The sequence below is a fragment of the Hemitrygon akajei genome, unplaced genomic scaffold, assembly GCF_048418815.1.
Source record: "Hemitrygon akajei unplaced genomic scaffold, sHemAka1.3 Scf000041, whole genome shotgun sequence".
NCBI classification, from domain to species: domain Eukaryota; kingdom Metazoa; phylum Chordata; class Chondrichthyes; order Myliobatiformes; family Dasyatidae; genus Hemitrygon; species Hemitrygon akajei.
The window spans coordinates 5,595,802-5,608,579 of NW_027331927.1; the positions used below are offsets into that span (position 1 = coordinate 5,595,802).

The 12,778-nt window shown below is 46.8% G+C and overlaps 1 protein-coding gene across 2 annotated transcripts; it reads left to right on the forward strand.

Annotated features, from left to right (window-relative positions):
• The first annotated feature begins 4,029 nt into the window (after positions 1-4,029).
• Positions 4,030-12,143, forward strand: LOC140720351 (uncharacterized). 2 transcript variants are annotated; one of them, XM_073035210.1, is made up of 3 exons: positions 4,030-4,188; positions 6,357-6,521; positions 8,822-12,143. In XM_073035210.1, exon 3 carries the CDS (start codon positions 8,989-8,991, stop codon positions 12,121-12,123), a length of 3,135 nt encoding a protein of 1,044 aa, XP_072891311.1. In that variant the 5' UTR covers positions 4,030-4,188; positions 6,357-6,521; positions 8,822-8,988; the 3' UTR covers positions 12,124-12,143. The 2 variants fall into 2 exon arrangements, with proteins under 2 accessions (XP_072891311.1, XP_072891312.1); XM_073035211.1 differs by lacking the exons at positions 4,030-4,188; positions 6,357-6,521 and adding an exon at positions 8,423-8,540.
• Positions 12,144-12,778: the final 635 nt, after the last annotated feature.

The window sequence follows — 12,778 nt, forward strand, 5'->3', positions numbered from 1 at the left end:
TATCCGGAAAAATTTCCCTAGCCAAAGTGTGATGAATGCGTGGAATTGCTTGTCACATGCAGCAGTGGTGGACAGATCATTGGGTATGTTTAAGGCAGAGATTGACATGTCCTTGATTGGACATGACAATGAACTTTACGGGGAGAAGAGCGGGAACGGGGATTGAGGAGGAGGGGAAAAGGTTTAGTCATGATTGAATAGCGGAGCAGACTCGATAGGCCAGATGGCCTCATTCTACTCCCATGTCTTGATGTCTCTCTTTCTTCTCCTCTCTTTTCCCCACCATCTCTCCACACACTCACTTTCATCTGCAGCTACCCGCTCTCCACTTTCCACACACAACTTTCTCAACACCTCTCTCCACTTCACACACCTCCTATTCTTCAGCCTCATTCTACCTCTACCTTTATCCTCATATCAAGTTCTAGATGTCTGGACTAGGACTCCGAGACAAAGACTGGACAGTGACCCGGAACATGGGTCTTGATTCGGGCTCGGAACCCGGATCCAGTCGAGGACTCGGGACTAGGAACAGACTAGACACAAGATAGCACTGGGATCACAGGGACGTGGCTTGGACTAGACCAGGATCTTGGATGTGGCTAGGGCTGGACGAGGAATTTCCAGCACCAGGCTGGGCGAGGTACTCCTGGGCTCAGTGAGGCACCAGAACTGGATGAGGACACGAAGCTCAGACCTGGACGGGGCTGGAACACGGCGCCCTGACTTGATCTTGGAACAGAGCCTTGGTGTTGGAGTACAGGGTCACAGAGCCGGGACCCCTCCTTGGAAACAGGACTAAGAACCGGGGTTCTACACAGAACACAGAACCAGGACCCCTCCTTGGGAACAGGCCTGAGAACCGGGGTTCTACACAGAGTCAGGACCCCTCCTAAGGCCGGGACTCTTCCCTTGACGGACACTAAACACAGGGACACAAAGGGACAGATCCAAACTCAGTAATAGATACCTCCATATCTTGGCATGGCGAGGCTCCAGTCTCACTCCGGCGGTTGAACTTGACAGCGATACAGGCAAGGAGACAGGCGAGGTTACGGGCAAGGTAGCAGGCGCAGGAAACTGACGAAGGTTAGCGCCAAAATAACTGTTGAGATAAGCTGCCAAACTAACTGCCAGATATTCAGCCGTGCGGTGAAAGAAAAGAACAGTCCAGCTGACTGAAGCTGAATCCCGAAACGATTTATGGAGCCAGCCCAAAACGAGAATCATGTGCCGCAATTAAGGCAGCCACTGGACCCAAGGTAAACTGGAAAACCCGGAATGAGGATCGATGAATCGGACCGTGAACCGGAATGCGGGTTTCATGCACCGGACCATGACACTCACTCCAGTACAATCGCATGTTTTTTGTGATTCTTTTCATCAGTTAATCTGAGAGGGGGTAGGTTCAAAGGAGATGTGAGAGGCAAGTTCTTTCACACAGAGATTGGTGGGTGTCTGGAATGCCTGGGGTGATGGTAGAGGCAGATATATTAGACACTTTTAAGAGACGCTGAGACAGGCACATAAATGTGAAGAACATGGAGGGAGATGGACATTGTGCAGGCACAAGGAATCAGTTTAGTGGCCATTTGGTTGCTAATTTATTTGGTTGAGCTCAACATGATGGGCCGAACTTTGTTGACGTACTTTGTTACTTCAGCAATATTTCAATGTTATTTTCAGTTCGGTGCATTGTTTTACCATACCGAGCTGCAGAAATTATTTCAGCATTTTGTCCAACTTTGCCAACCCATTCCTGATTTCCACACAGGATTCCCACATCACTCTCTGGGACTGGGAGCCTTTCCCCATCACCAGGTCTGAGGAAAAGCGGGGAATCCTCTGTCACGGTTTCCTTCTCTGTGAGTTCTGTGATTTCCTGTAAACATGGAACGTGTTGAGTGACGGACTGAGTGAAAGAGAATGGAGAAGATATTATCTGCTCAATGATGAGACGTCCCAGTGACTTTGATCACAGGAACAGTCACTGGGCAGCCTCTACACCCATACTGTAAATTACTGGGTTCGATAATTAGCAGCAAAGCACACGACTGTGGAAATTACATATCAGAATATTATTAGAGTCACAGAGCCCAGCAGCACTGAAACAGGCATTTCGGCCCTTCTAGTCAATACCGACCCGTTTGTGTTTTCACTGCCAACTACCTGCATACACTTCCCATCCATGTCCTTACCCAAATTTCTCTTTAGTGTCTAACTCGAACCCACATCCACCACTTCCACTGGCAGCTCATTCCACACTCTCACCAAACTCTGAGTGAAGAACTCCCCTTCAGATTCCCCCAAAATATTTCATCTTTCAGCCTGAGATATCAAGTGTGACAGTGGGAGAGTGGTTATGGAACCGGAGGAAATAGCAGAGGTACTTAATGAATACTTTACTTCAGTATTCACTATGGAAACGGATCTTAGTGATTGTACTGATGACTTGCAGCAGACTGAAAAGCTTGAGCATGGAGATATTGAGAAAGAGGATGTGCTGCAGCTTTTGGAAAACATCAAGTTGGATAAGTCGCTATGGATATGAACATTTGGAGAAGTATAATATGATTAGTAATAGTCAGCATGACTTTGTGAAGGACAGGTCGTGCCTTACGAGCCTGATTGAATTTTTTGATGATGTGACTAAACACATTGATGAAGGAAGAGCAGTAGATGTAGTGTATATGGATTTCAGCAAGGCATTTGATACGGTAACCCATGTAAGGCTTATTGAGAAAGTAAGGAGGCATGGGATCCAAGGGGACATTGCTTTGTGGATCCAGAACTGGCTTGCCCACTGAAGGCAAAGAGTGGTTGTAGATGGGTCGTATTCTGCATGGAGGCTGGTGACCGGTGGAGTGCCTCAGGGATCTGTTCTGGGACCCTTTGTGATTTTTATAAATGACCTGGATGAGAAAGTGGAGGGATGGGTTGGTAAGTTTGCTGATGACACAAAGGTTGGATGTTTTGTGGATAGTGTGGATGGCTGTCAGAGTTTACAGCGGGACATTGATAGGATGCAGAACAGGGCTGAGAAGTGGCAGATGGAGGTCAGCCCAGGTAAGTGTGAAGTGGTTCATTTTAGTAGGTCAAATATGATGGCAGTGAAAATGTCGGGACTGAGATGATGGGAAATGTCTCCACGCCGAGGGTAGTGAATGTCTGTAAATCCACACCACAGAGGGTGTTGAAGACTCGGTGATCGTCCTCACATAAAACAGAGGGTGGCAGATTTGTGGAGACCCAAGGGATCGAGAAAATGAGGATCGGTAGAAGCATGTGGCTGAGATGGGAGAGTAGTCTCCATCTTGCTGATGGTTAAAGGGGCCGAATGGCCTCCTCCTGTTGTTTCTCACTTAATGTTTCAGTGTTCCTGTCCAGTGAGGCTAGAGGAATGTGAATAGAAATGAGTGTTTATAAACATAGACTGATTTAAATGACAAACACGAGGAAATTTGCAGATGCTGGAAATTCAAGCAACACACACAAAATGCCGGTGGAACGCAGCAGGTTAGGCAGCATCTATAGGGAGAAGCGCTGTCCATGTTTCGGAAAGTTTCAGGACTGTCGAAGGGTCTCGGCCCGAAGCGTCGACAGTGCTTCTCCCTATAGATGCTGTCTGACCTGCTGCGTTCCACCAGCATTTTGTGTGTGTTGACTGATTTAAAAGAAACCAGCTCATTTTCTGTGTGGGTCTGAATTGTGTCTCGGGATGGGATGTGAATCAAAACTATAACTCTGAGAACTCTGTGACCTGGGGCTGGAGGGAAAGGGATCGGGGAAGATATAGAGGGAAAATCTAAATACGTATGGAAATGATATAGGGAAATAATGAAATAATGTGGGAAATGCGGCGGTGGGTAGGGCAATATGTGAAGGGCGAGGAACAGTCACCGGTCACATGGGAGACCCTCCAGCGAAACGTGATCATGTTTTACCGCAGATAGGCAGCATTTGCGGGTTTGTTTCCGTGGCCCCGCCCACCGCCTGTGACGCAAAAGAAGCACATTGCGCATGCTCACAGGCCAGAGCCAGGCAGTGATGTTTTTTTCGTTCTTTGTGTAAGTGGGTCAGCGGTGGGTCCGGGTTCGGGATCGGGATCCGGAGGGGGTCCTCACCCCCTTGGACGGGGAGCCGGAGACGGATTATACTCTGCGGGGCAACACCAACAATTTCCCTTCGGTGAGTATTGAAGCCGGTCCCGAGCGGGGAGGTCTGACGTTGAGTGGCGAGTTAACTTTCCCGAACTCAAACAAGAGAAAATCTGCAGTTGCTGGAAATGCGAGCAACGCGCACAAAATGCTGGAGGAACTCAGCAGTCCGGGCAGCATCTAGGGGAAGAATACAGTCGACATTACCGGCCGAAACCCTTCGGCAGGACTGGAGAATAAAAGGTGGGGGTGGGGAAGAGAGAGAGAAACACAAGGTGATCGGTGAAACCTGATGGGGGAGGGGATGAACTTTCCCGGACTGGCGGCCTCGCCTCGCTTCCTTCACAGAATCTGCCGGGGTCGGTCCGGGTTGTGAGACCTTCACACCGAACCGTCTGAGATGAGCCGCCGCTCAGCCCGTGTTGTTCTGGTCCTATTAGCCGGATGAAGTAAAACATGTTTCTGTATTGTTACTGACAGAGAATTGTATAATTGCTGTTCTGTGTGTTATCTGAATGTACTTGCCTGTGATGCTGCTACAAGTCAAGTACACTGTTAAATGCAAAACCCTGAACAGTGTCGATGATCAGAGGGATCTTAGACTCCAAGTTCATCGCTCCCTGAAAGAGACTGCACAGATTGATCGGGTGGTTAAGAAGGCAAATGGCATGGTTGTCTTTATCAGTTTAAGCATTGAGTTCAAAAGTCGGGAAGTTGTGTTGCAGATTTATAAAACTAGTTAGACCACATCTGGAGTGTTTCATACAGTTCTGGTCGCCCCCATTCTCGGAAGGATATCGGGGCTTTGGAGTGGGCGCAGAAAAGGTTTACCAGGATATTGCCTGGATTAGAGGGCCTGAGCTTTAACGGGAGGTTGGACAAAATTGTGTTGTTTTCTCCGGAGCCGTGCCAGCTGGAGTGAGACTGGATGGATGTTTATAAGATTACCAGAGGATTAGAAGCCATGTCTCAGAAAGGCAGCGTCCATTATCAAGGACCTCCAGCACCCAGGGCATGTGGTTTTCTCAATGTTACCAGCAGGTAAGGAGGTACAGAAGTCTGAAGGCTCACACTCAGTGATTCAGGAACAGTTTCTTCCCCTCTGCCGTCCGATTGCTAAATGGATATTGAACCCTTGAACACTACCTCACATTTAAAATATATAGTATTTCTGTTTGTTGCACGATTTTTAATTTATTCACAGAAACATAGAAAACCTACAGCACAATACAAGCCCTTCTGGAGATCTGCACTAAAAACTGAAAATGTTTGAAGTCATGCTGCCAAAATGTTATTAACCTGAATTGTAAAGATTGTTCCTCTCCCCACTGCTGTTCCTTACATGCTGAGCAGTTTGGTAATTCCAATTTCTTTTTATTACATTCACTCTGGATTGGTTTATGTTTCCTGAAATGTACCGGTTTTAATGTGGAAGTGGAAATGGCTCACTCTGTGACAGTTGAACAATAAAGTAACCACAACTTTTCCCTGCGAATTACCCTGGTGCCAATTAGTTTGTTATTCCTAGAACTGTGTTCAGTACAGTTGTTGTGAACAAGGTTTACAAGAATAATCTCAGGAATGTTCGGCGTTATGTATGAGGAGCATTTGATTGTTTTGGACCTGTGCTCAATGGAGTTCAGAGGGACAGTGGGGGTGGTGGAGGGATGTATGGTTAAGTAAACCTGCCGAATGCTGAAAAGCCTGCATACAGTGGACATGGAGAGGATGTTTCCATTAGACTGTGATCTGACAGCACAGTCTCGAAATAAAGAAGCTTCCCTTTAAAACTGAGTGGAGAAAAAAATTTGGCCAGGAAATGTCTGATCTGTGGAATTTGTTGCCACAGAGGTTGGTTGAAGCTGCCATTTGGGTATATTTATGACAGAGATTAATATATTCATGATTGGTGAGTAGCTCAGGGTTACAGGAGGAAGGCAGGAATATGGTGTTGGAATGAAAATCAGCTGTGGTTAAATGGTGGGGCAGACCAGATGGATCAAATCACCTAATTCTGTTCCTGACTGAATGATGGCTCCTCCTTATCCCATATTGTTTTCTGATGTGTGAGTGACAATAAAAAAATGTTTACTGAGATCATTATATCAGCCTTTAACGTTTTGTTCGTAGTAACTTTAACTAGAAATGTTTGGTTCTCCTTTTTATTGTTATTGTGCTTCATTGTCTCTCTGGTTAAAGTTAGAGGTTTATTGGAAGAAAAACCCCAACTAGAAGCAAACCACGGCTGAAAACGAGGGAACAGCAACAAGTGAACCAGCCTGAGGACTGAGAGCATTAACTGGAGAGAACAGCTCTGCCTCAAGAGACTCGGAGATTCCATTGATTCAGTCAGGAGAAAGTTTGGTGAGACTCATTTACTCAAACATTGGTCCTTTAGACATTACATACCTGTATAAGGGAAGGTGGGATATAGTTGCAGTGAGACTGAATGTGCCTAGAACAACCAGTTTTGCCTCTGTCAGACCCAGTTGCAATCACTCCAGGTCTGGTAATGAGCTTCCAGCAGCCCAGCCCTTTAAAACCACTCCCATTCTGTGGAAGTCGAATCCGGATAAAGTCACTCAGAGACCGTACAGCACAAACTCTTTATTCCAAGCACCCGGGGCTTATTTAGTTAGTCGCTCAAACAGGAACAGTCTGTGACTGTTCCCACCCAATCCACTAACTGACTAACAATTCCGCTTACACCACAGATATATCCATCCAGATACCCCCACACAAGACAGGCTATTTACTACATGACGGGCTGGAGCCCCTAAAGACAAACTACAAAATAGTCATAATGGTTTACACACACAGAACAGACTGAAGCTGTCCTATCTCTACATGTGAATGCGCAAGGAGATAAGCATCTTGAAACCCTAGCTAGCTACCCACAAGAAGAAACATGGCTCAGCACATCAGTTGATCATCAGCAGTTTCTTTCAGAAAACCTGGCTGCTATTGTTTAACGAAGTGTTTTAGCATTTTACAGATTTTATCATTCCCTCCTTTTGATCATTACATTATCAGCAACACAGTAACTTTTTACAGAGAAAGCAACTGACGACAGCATTGACTTATCAGTGGGTAAAGACATGGTACAACAGTAATTGTAACAAAGATATGTACAACTGTTAGGACATAATGCAGTATCATGCCCCACATATTACCAAACAGGCCTTCAAAGATCACCATTTCGACCCTTCGGTGAACCCGTGTAAATCCTGCCCTACTTTCTAGATGCTGTCAATCTCCTTTGCAGTGTGCTCGGAGAGGGGTGTAATGTTAGTAGATTCATCAGGGATATAGGTGCAGCATTCTGTGTCAATAACAGCACAGGTTCCCTCTTTCTCAGCTGGGATAAACTCTAAAGCTGTACGATTCTGTATGACTGTTTGCCAGATTGCAATCATTTCAGTGGATATTTCTGTTACTTGGGCCTGTGTTTCTGTCAGGGCCCCTGCAGTATTGTGGCCAGCTCCTCAAGTGCTGTATCCAAATTGATTTATCTCTCATGAATTCCTGGCTACTCCAGAGGAGAGAAAAGCGATCATCCAAAATCAATCAGTCTCAGTTGTTCCTCTCGGCTGCTGGGCACCTGCAAGTATGGCCAGGATGCATGTTTCCCAGTATTGGAAGTTCCGTTTGATGGGGGCCTGAGACACCATCCCTCAAAACACTGACAGCCACAGTCATCTCTGACTGGACCACAGGTCCTCATCTCACTTCCCCGGATGTTATTTGAGAAAGCCCAGGCTGAGAGTTCCTCACTCTGGTTGAGTGGGATTACTGAATTGGAACCATAGTTTTACCATGCTGTGGAATTTCAGCACAAACCCAGCAGGCCCCTAGTTCTACCTGTTTGGTATAGGTATGACAGAAAGACAGAAATGTGTTAACTTGGGGGCCCCCGGATGCTGGGGTGAGCCCTCTCAAAGACATAAATATGAACACCCCTAACAACCAATACATTCCCATTAGTCCGAGAGAGACCTTCTACACAGTTCCTTCAGTAACATGTTTGGCGCAAAATGATGTATCCACCGAGATTGCCCCTTCAGTTTCACAGCCGTGGGACTGGTCAGTAACACCTGATATGTTCCTCTCCACCGCAGTCCGAGTTTCCCTCAATCCCAGTTGTGCTGCCTTTATGGCAGTTATTTAGTTTATAATATTTTCGCTTAGTAATTTGTTAGCATTTTTTAGTTAAAGTTAGGATTGTTTAAATCAATTGATTTGTCTGTAATACATCCGGGTTCGCCGTGTCTTGTGGGGAATTACCGGTTTGAGATTCACGCAAGGGTGGGGGTCACTCACATGTGCGACCATAACGCTGACTAGGGTCTCTCTATGCACCAAAGACACAGTGAAAGCAACGCTGTAAGTCATTAGATAATCGGTATTTTGAGTTAAAATGTTAACGCCGATTCTGTTAAAAGTAACGACGGTCGGTAAGGTTTACCTTTTCGTCAGTTAAAGAGTCGGGATAGTTTGTATTGAAGTGTATCTAAAGCAGCCAATGGAGCAGCTAGATTCTGACTGTATGCTGCACTTTAATGTAATGTAGTTATTGTAGTTTTACCTTTGCAAGTATTCACAATGTAAATGTGATATTTAGAAGGGAACAAACACTGTACCAATCTTGTATTGTTTTTCAACAGTTTTCACCATGCGTTAATGTGAAGAGTGAACAGTAAATGGTTAATCTTACTGCGGTCACGTTTGCATTGATTCTGGTTTATCTCGACGTTTACCTCGGCGTTATTTCACACCCGAGCGAGAACGTTACAGTGAAAAAGCGGCATTATCAGGTGTTTAAAGTGCAGCCATGTCAACCCGATCCAGCATCAAGTCGTTGTCAAAGTCATCGTCATCCTGCGATAGGGGCAGTAGGGCATCAAGTAAGGCCACCCAAGCAAGAGCGAAAGCAGAAGCCGCCAAGGTGCGAGCGCGCTTTGCCAAAGAAGAATTAGAAGTAAAGATGAAAGCGGCTGCCAGAGAAGCCGAAAACCAGAAGGAAAAGGCTGCCAGAGAAGCCGAAAACCAGAAGGAAAAGGCTGCCAGAGAAGCCGAAAACCAGAAGGAAAAGGCTGCCAGAGAAGCCGAAAACGAATTGGAAAGGAAAAGGGTAGAGGCACGGTTAGAAGCGCTGAAGCTAGAACGAGAAGCAGCAGCTGCCGAGGTGGAAGCAGAGTTAATAGAAGACGCCGAAGAAATGCATGATCCGAAGGACGGAAAATCTACCTCAGAAAAGATCGGATTGGAACGTACAAGAGTCTATGTCCAATCTCAAATGGAATGGAAGACTCTTTCTTCCTCTCCTTACTTATTCGATAACGTCCCACTTCACGAGGAGTCTTGGAGAGGCCCGACGGCATCACGTCCATCCGAGGAAGATAATTTACCCTCGCAACTCCGCGATGAACCCAGGAATGCAAGGGCTCACGACAAGTACTTCTCGACACCGAACTTACCGGATTTGGGGAGAAGAGAGGCAAAGACTGAGTCCAGACCAGCAAATCCCATAACAGATGTACGCCCTCAGTCATGTACCTGTGGACATGTTCCCTCAGCCCGCACGCCACCTGCAGACGAATCCGCAGCACGGTATTTCGCACGACGGGATCTCGTCACTTCAGGACTATACCAGTTCGACGATAAACCTGAAAATTACCGTGCATGGTACTCCACTTTCACCAACGCTATCGACGGATTCCAGCTCAGAGCAACCCAGGAGTTGGATCTTATGGCAAAATGGATGGGAAAAGAATCATGCGAACAGGTGAGACGCATGCGTTCAGTGTACATCAACAAACCCGAGCTAGCATTGAAGAAAGCATGGGAGAGACTTCAGGAGGGCTACGGAGCCCCCGAAATTATTGAGGCGGCGCTATGCCAACGTTTGGGAAATTTTCCTAAGGTGTCAGCCAAGGACCACACCAAGCTAAGAGAATTTGGAGATTTACTCATGGAGATTCAAGGCGCCAAAGAAGATGGCCACTCAGCTGGTCTAGTATACCTAGACACTCCAACCGGGATTAGACAACTCTTGGACAAACTTCCATTTGGGCTGCAGGACAGGTGGTTGTCCGTTGCCTCAGATTACAAGGAAGAACACGAAGGTCAATTCCCTCCCTTCGAGTATTTCACCAGGTTCGTGTGCAAGGAGGCGAAGAAGCGAAACGATCCTAGCCTCATAGGTCCAGGAAGCAGTACAATTTACACCAAGCCAGATAAATCCACTTCGAATAATTCCAACATTACTAAACCAGTCTCAGCGCTTAAGACTGAAGTCCTTACAGCTAACAACGACTCTAGCAAGAATTGTCCATTGCATAACAAACCCCACCCCCTCAAAAGATGCAGAACGTTTAGGGAAAAACCCCTCGAAGAGAAGAAGGCCCTCCTCGAGGAGAAAGGAATATGCTTTAGATGCTGTTCCTCGACCTCTCACTGTGCGAGAGAGTGTACGATCGCCGTGAAGTGCCTGGAATGTGATAGCACTAATCACGACTGGGCCATGCATCCTGGCCCGTCACCGCAAACCGACAACGCTCCTTCACCCCCACAACAGGACGGCGGGGAGGGAGAAGCTCACTCCAGGACAACTGTTGTCAGCTCGAGCTGTACGGAAGTTTGCGGTCAAGCTCAGGCAAGCCGTTCTTGTTCAAAGATCTGTCTCACTAAGGTGTACCCTAAGGGAGCCAAAGACAAGGCCATCAAAGCCTACGTAATTCTGGACGATCAGAGCAACCGCTCGCTAGTCAGTCCAAAGTTCTTTAACTTGTTCAACATTGAGAGTGAGCAGTTCCCATACTACCTTAGAACTTGCTCAGGCAACATGAAAACTTACGGAAGGAGGGCCGAAGGCTTCCAGATCGAGTCCCTGGATGGTAAAGTCCTCATCTGTCTCCCCCCACTCGTAGAGTGCGAGAAAATCTTGAATAACCGCACTGAGATCCCGACGCCAAGTGCGGTGCTACACCAACCACATCTCCACCACATCGGCAAATACATCCCAGAGCTGGATCCAGAAGCAGAAATACTCCTGCTATTAGGGAGGGATGTTCTCCGGGTACACAAGGTTAGGCAGCAGGTCAATGGACCACACGACGCCCCCTTTGCCCAACGCCTGGATCTGGGCTGGGTGGTGATAGGAGAGGTGTGCCCTGGCAACGAACACAAATCAACGGCTAACACACTCAAGACCAATGTGCTAGAGAGTAGCCGCCATATGATTCTTCAACCCCGCATAAGTTCCATGCGCGTCCAGGAAGCACCACAAGGCTTTAACAAGCGCAAAGTAACTGACGAGACGCTCGGTCAGTCTGTCTTTGCTCAAAAGGAGCATGATAATAAACTCGCTCCATCGGCTCAAGACGCCACCATCTTAAAAACGGAGGACACCAAGGTCTTCAGAGACAAAGCAAATAGTGGGGTCGCCCCACTACCTTTCAGAGAACCACGCCAGTGCTTGCCAAACAACAAAGAGCAGGCAGTCAAGCGGTTCACGCCCTTGCAAAAAACCACGAAAAGGAGACCTGAGATGCAGCAAAGCATCCGATCGACCCACGAGGTACTGGGCACACCAATGGCAGAGGTCACAGCCATTATGAATGCACGACCACTCCTACCCGTGTCTCCTGACCCGGAAAACCCCTTCATACTGTCGCCATCAATGCTCCTTACGCAGAAGGCAGGAGCTGCCCCTCCACCAGGGGACTTCTCCGATAAGGACCTGTACACAAAGCAATGGAGAAGGGACCTTCAAGTTGGAGATTTAGTCCTGCTCAAGGACAAGCAAATCGCCGGCAACTGCTGGCCAATGGCCAGAATCACTGCCACATTCCCTAGTAGGGATGGACATGTCAGGGAAGTCGAGTTGAAAACTACCGACCAAGGCGATGGGAAAATTTACCAAAGGCCTGTTACAGAAGTCATTCTACTTCTACCTAACGACTGATTTAGAGACTGAAGTTTGTATTATGTTCATTGTGACCTTACGAAGGCCAAGCGGGGAGTGTGCTGCCTTTATGGCAGTTATTTAGTTTATAATATTTTCGCGTAGTAATTTGTTAGCATTTTTTAGTTAAAGTTAGGATTGTTTAAGTCAATTGATTTGTCTGTAATACATCGCGGCTGCGATGACGTCACATCCGGGTTCGCCGCGTCTTGTGAGGAATTACCGGTTTGAGATTCACGCAAGGGCGGGGGTCACTCACATGTGCGACCATAACGCTGACTAGGGTCTCTCTATGCACCAAAGACACAGTGAAAGCAACGCTGTAAGTCATTAGATAATCGGTATTTTGAGTTAAAATGTTAACGCCGATTCTGTTAAAAGTAACGACGGTCGGTAAGGTTTACCTTTTCGTAAGTTAAAGAGTCGGGATAGTTTGTATTGAAGTGTATCTAAAGCAGCCAATGGAGCAGCTAGATTCTGACTGTATGCTGCACTTTAATGTAATGTAGTTACTGTAGTTTTACCTTTGCAAGTATTCACAATGTAAATGTGATATTTAGAAGGGAACAAACACTGTACCAATCTTGTATTGTTTTTCAACAGTTTTCACCATGCGTTAATGTGAAGAGTGAACAGTAAATGGTTAATCTTACTG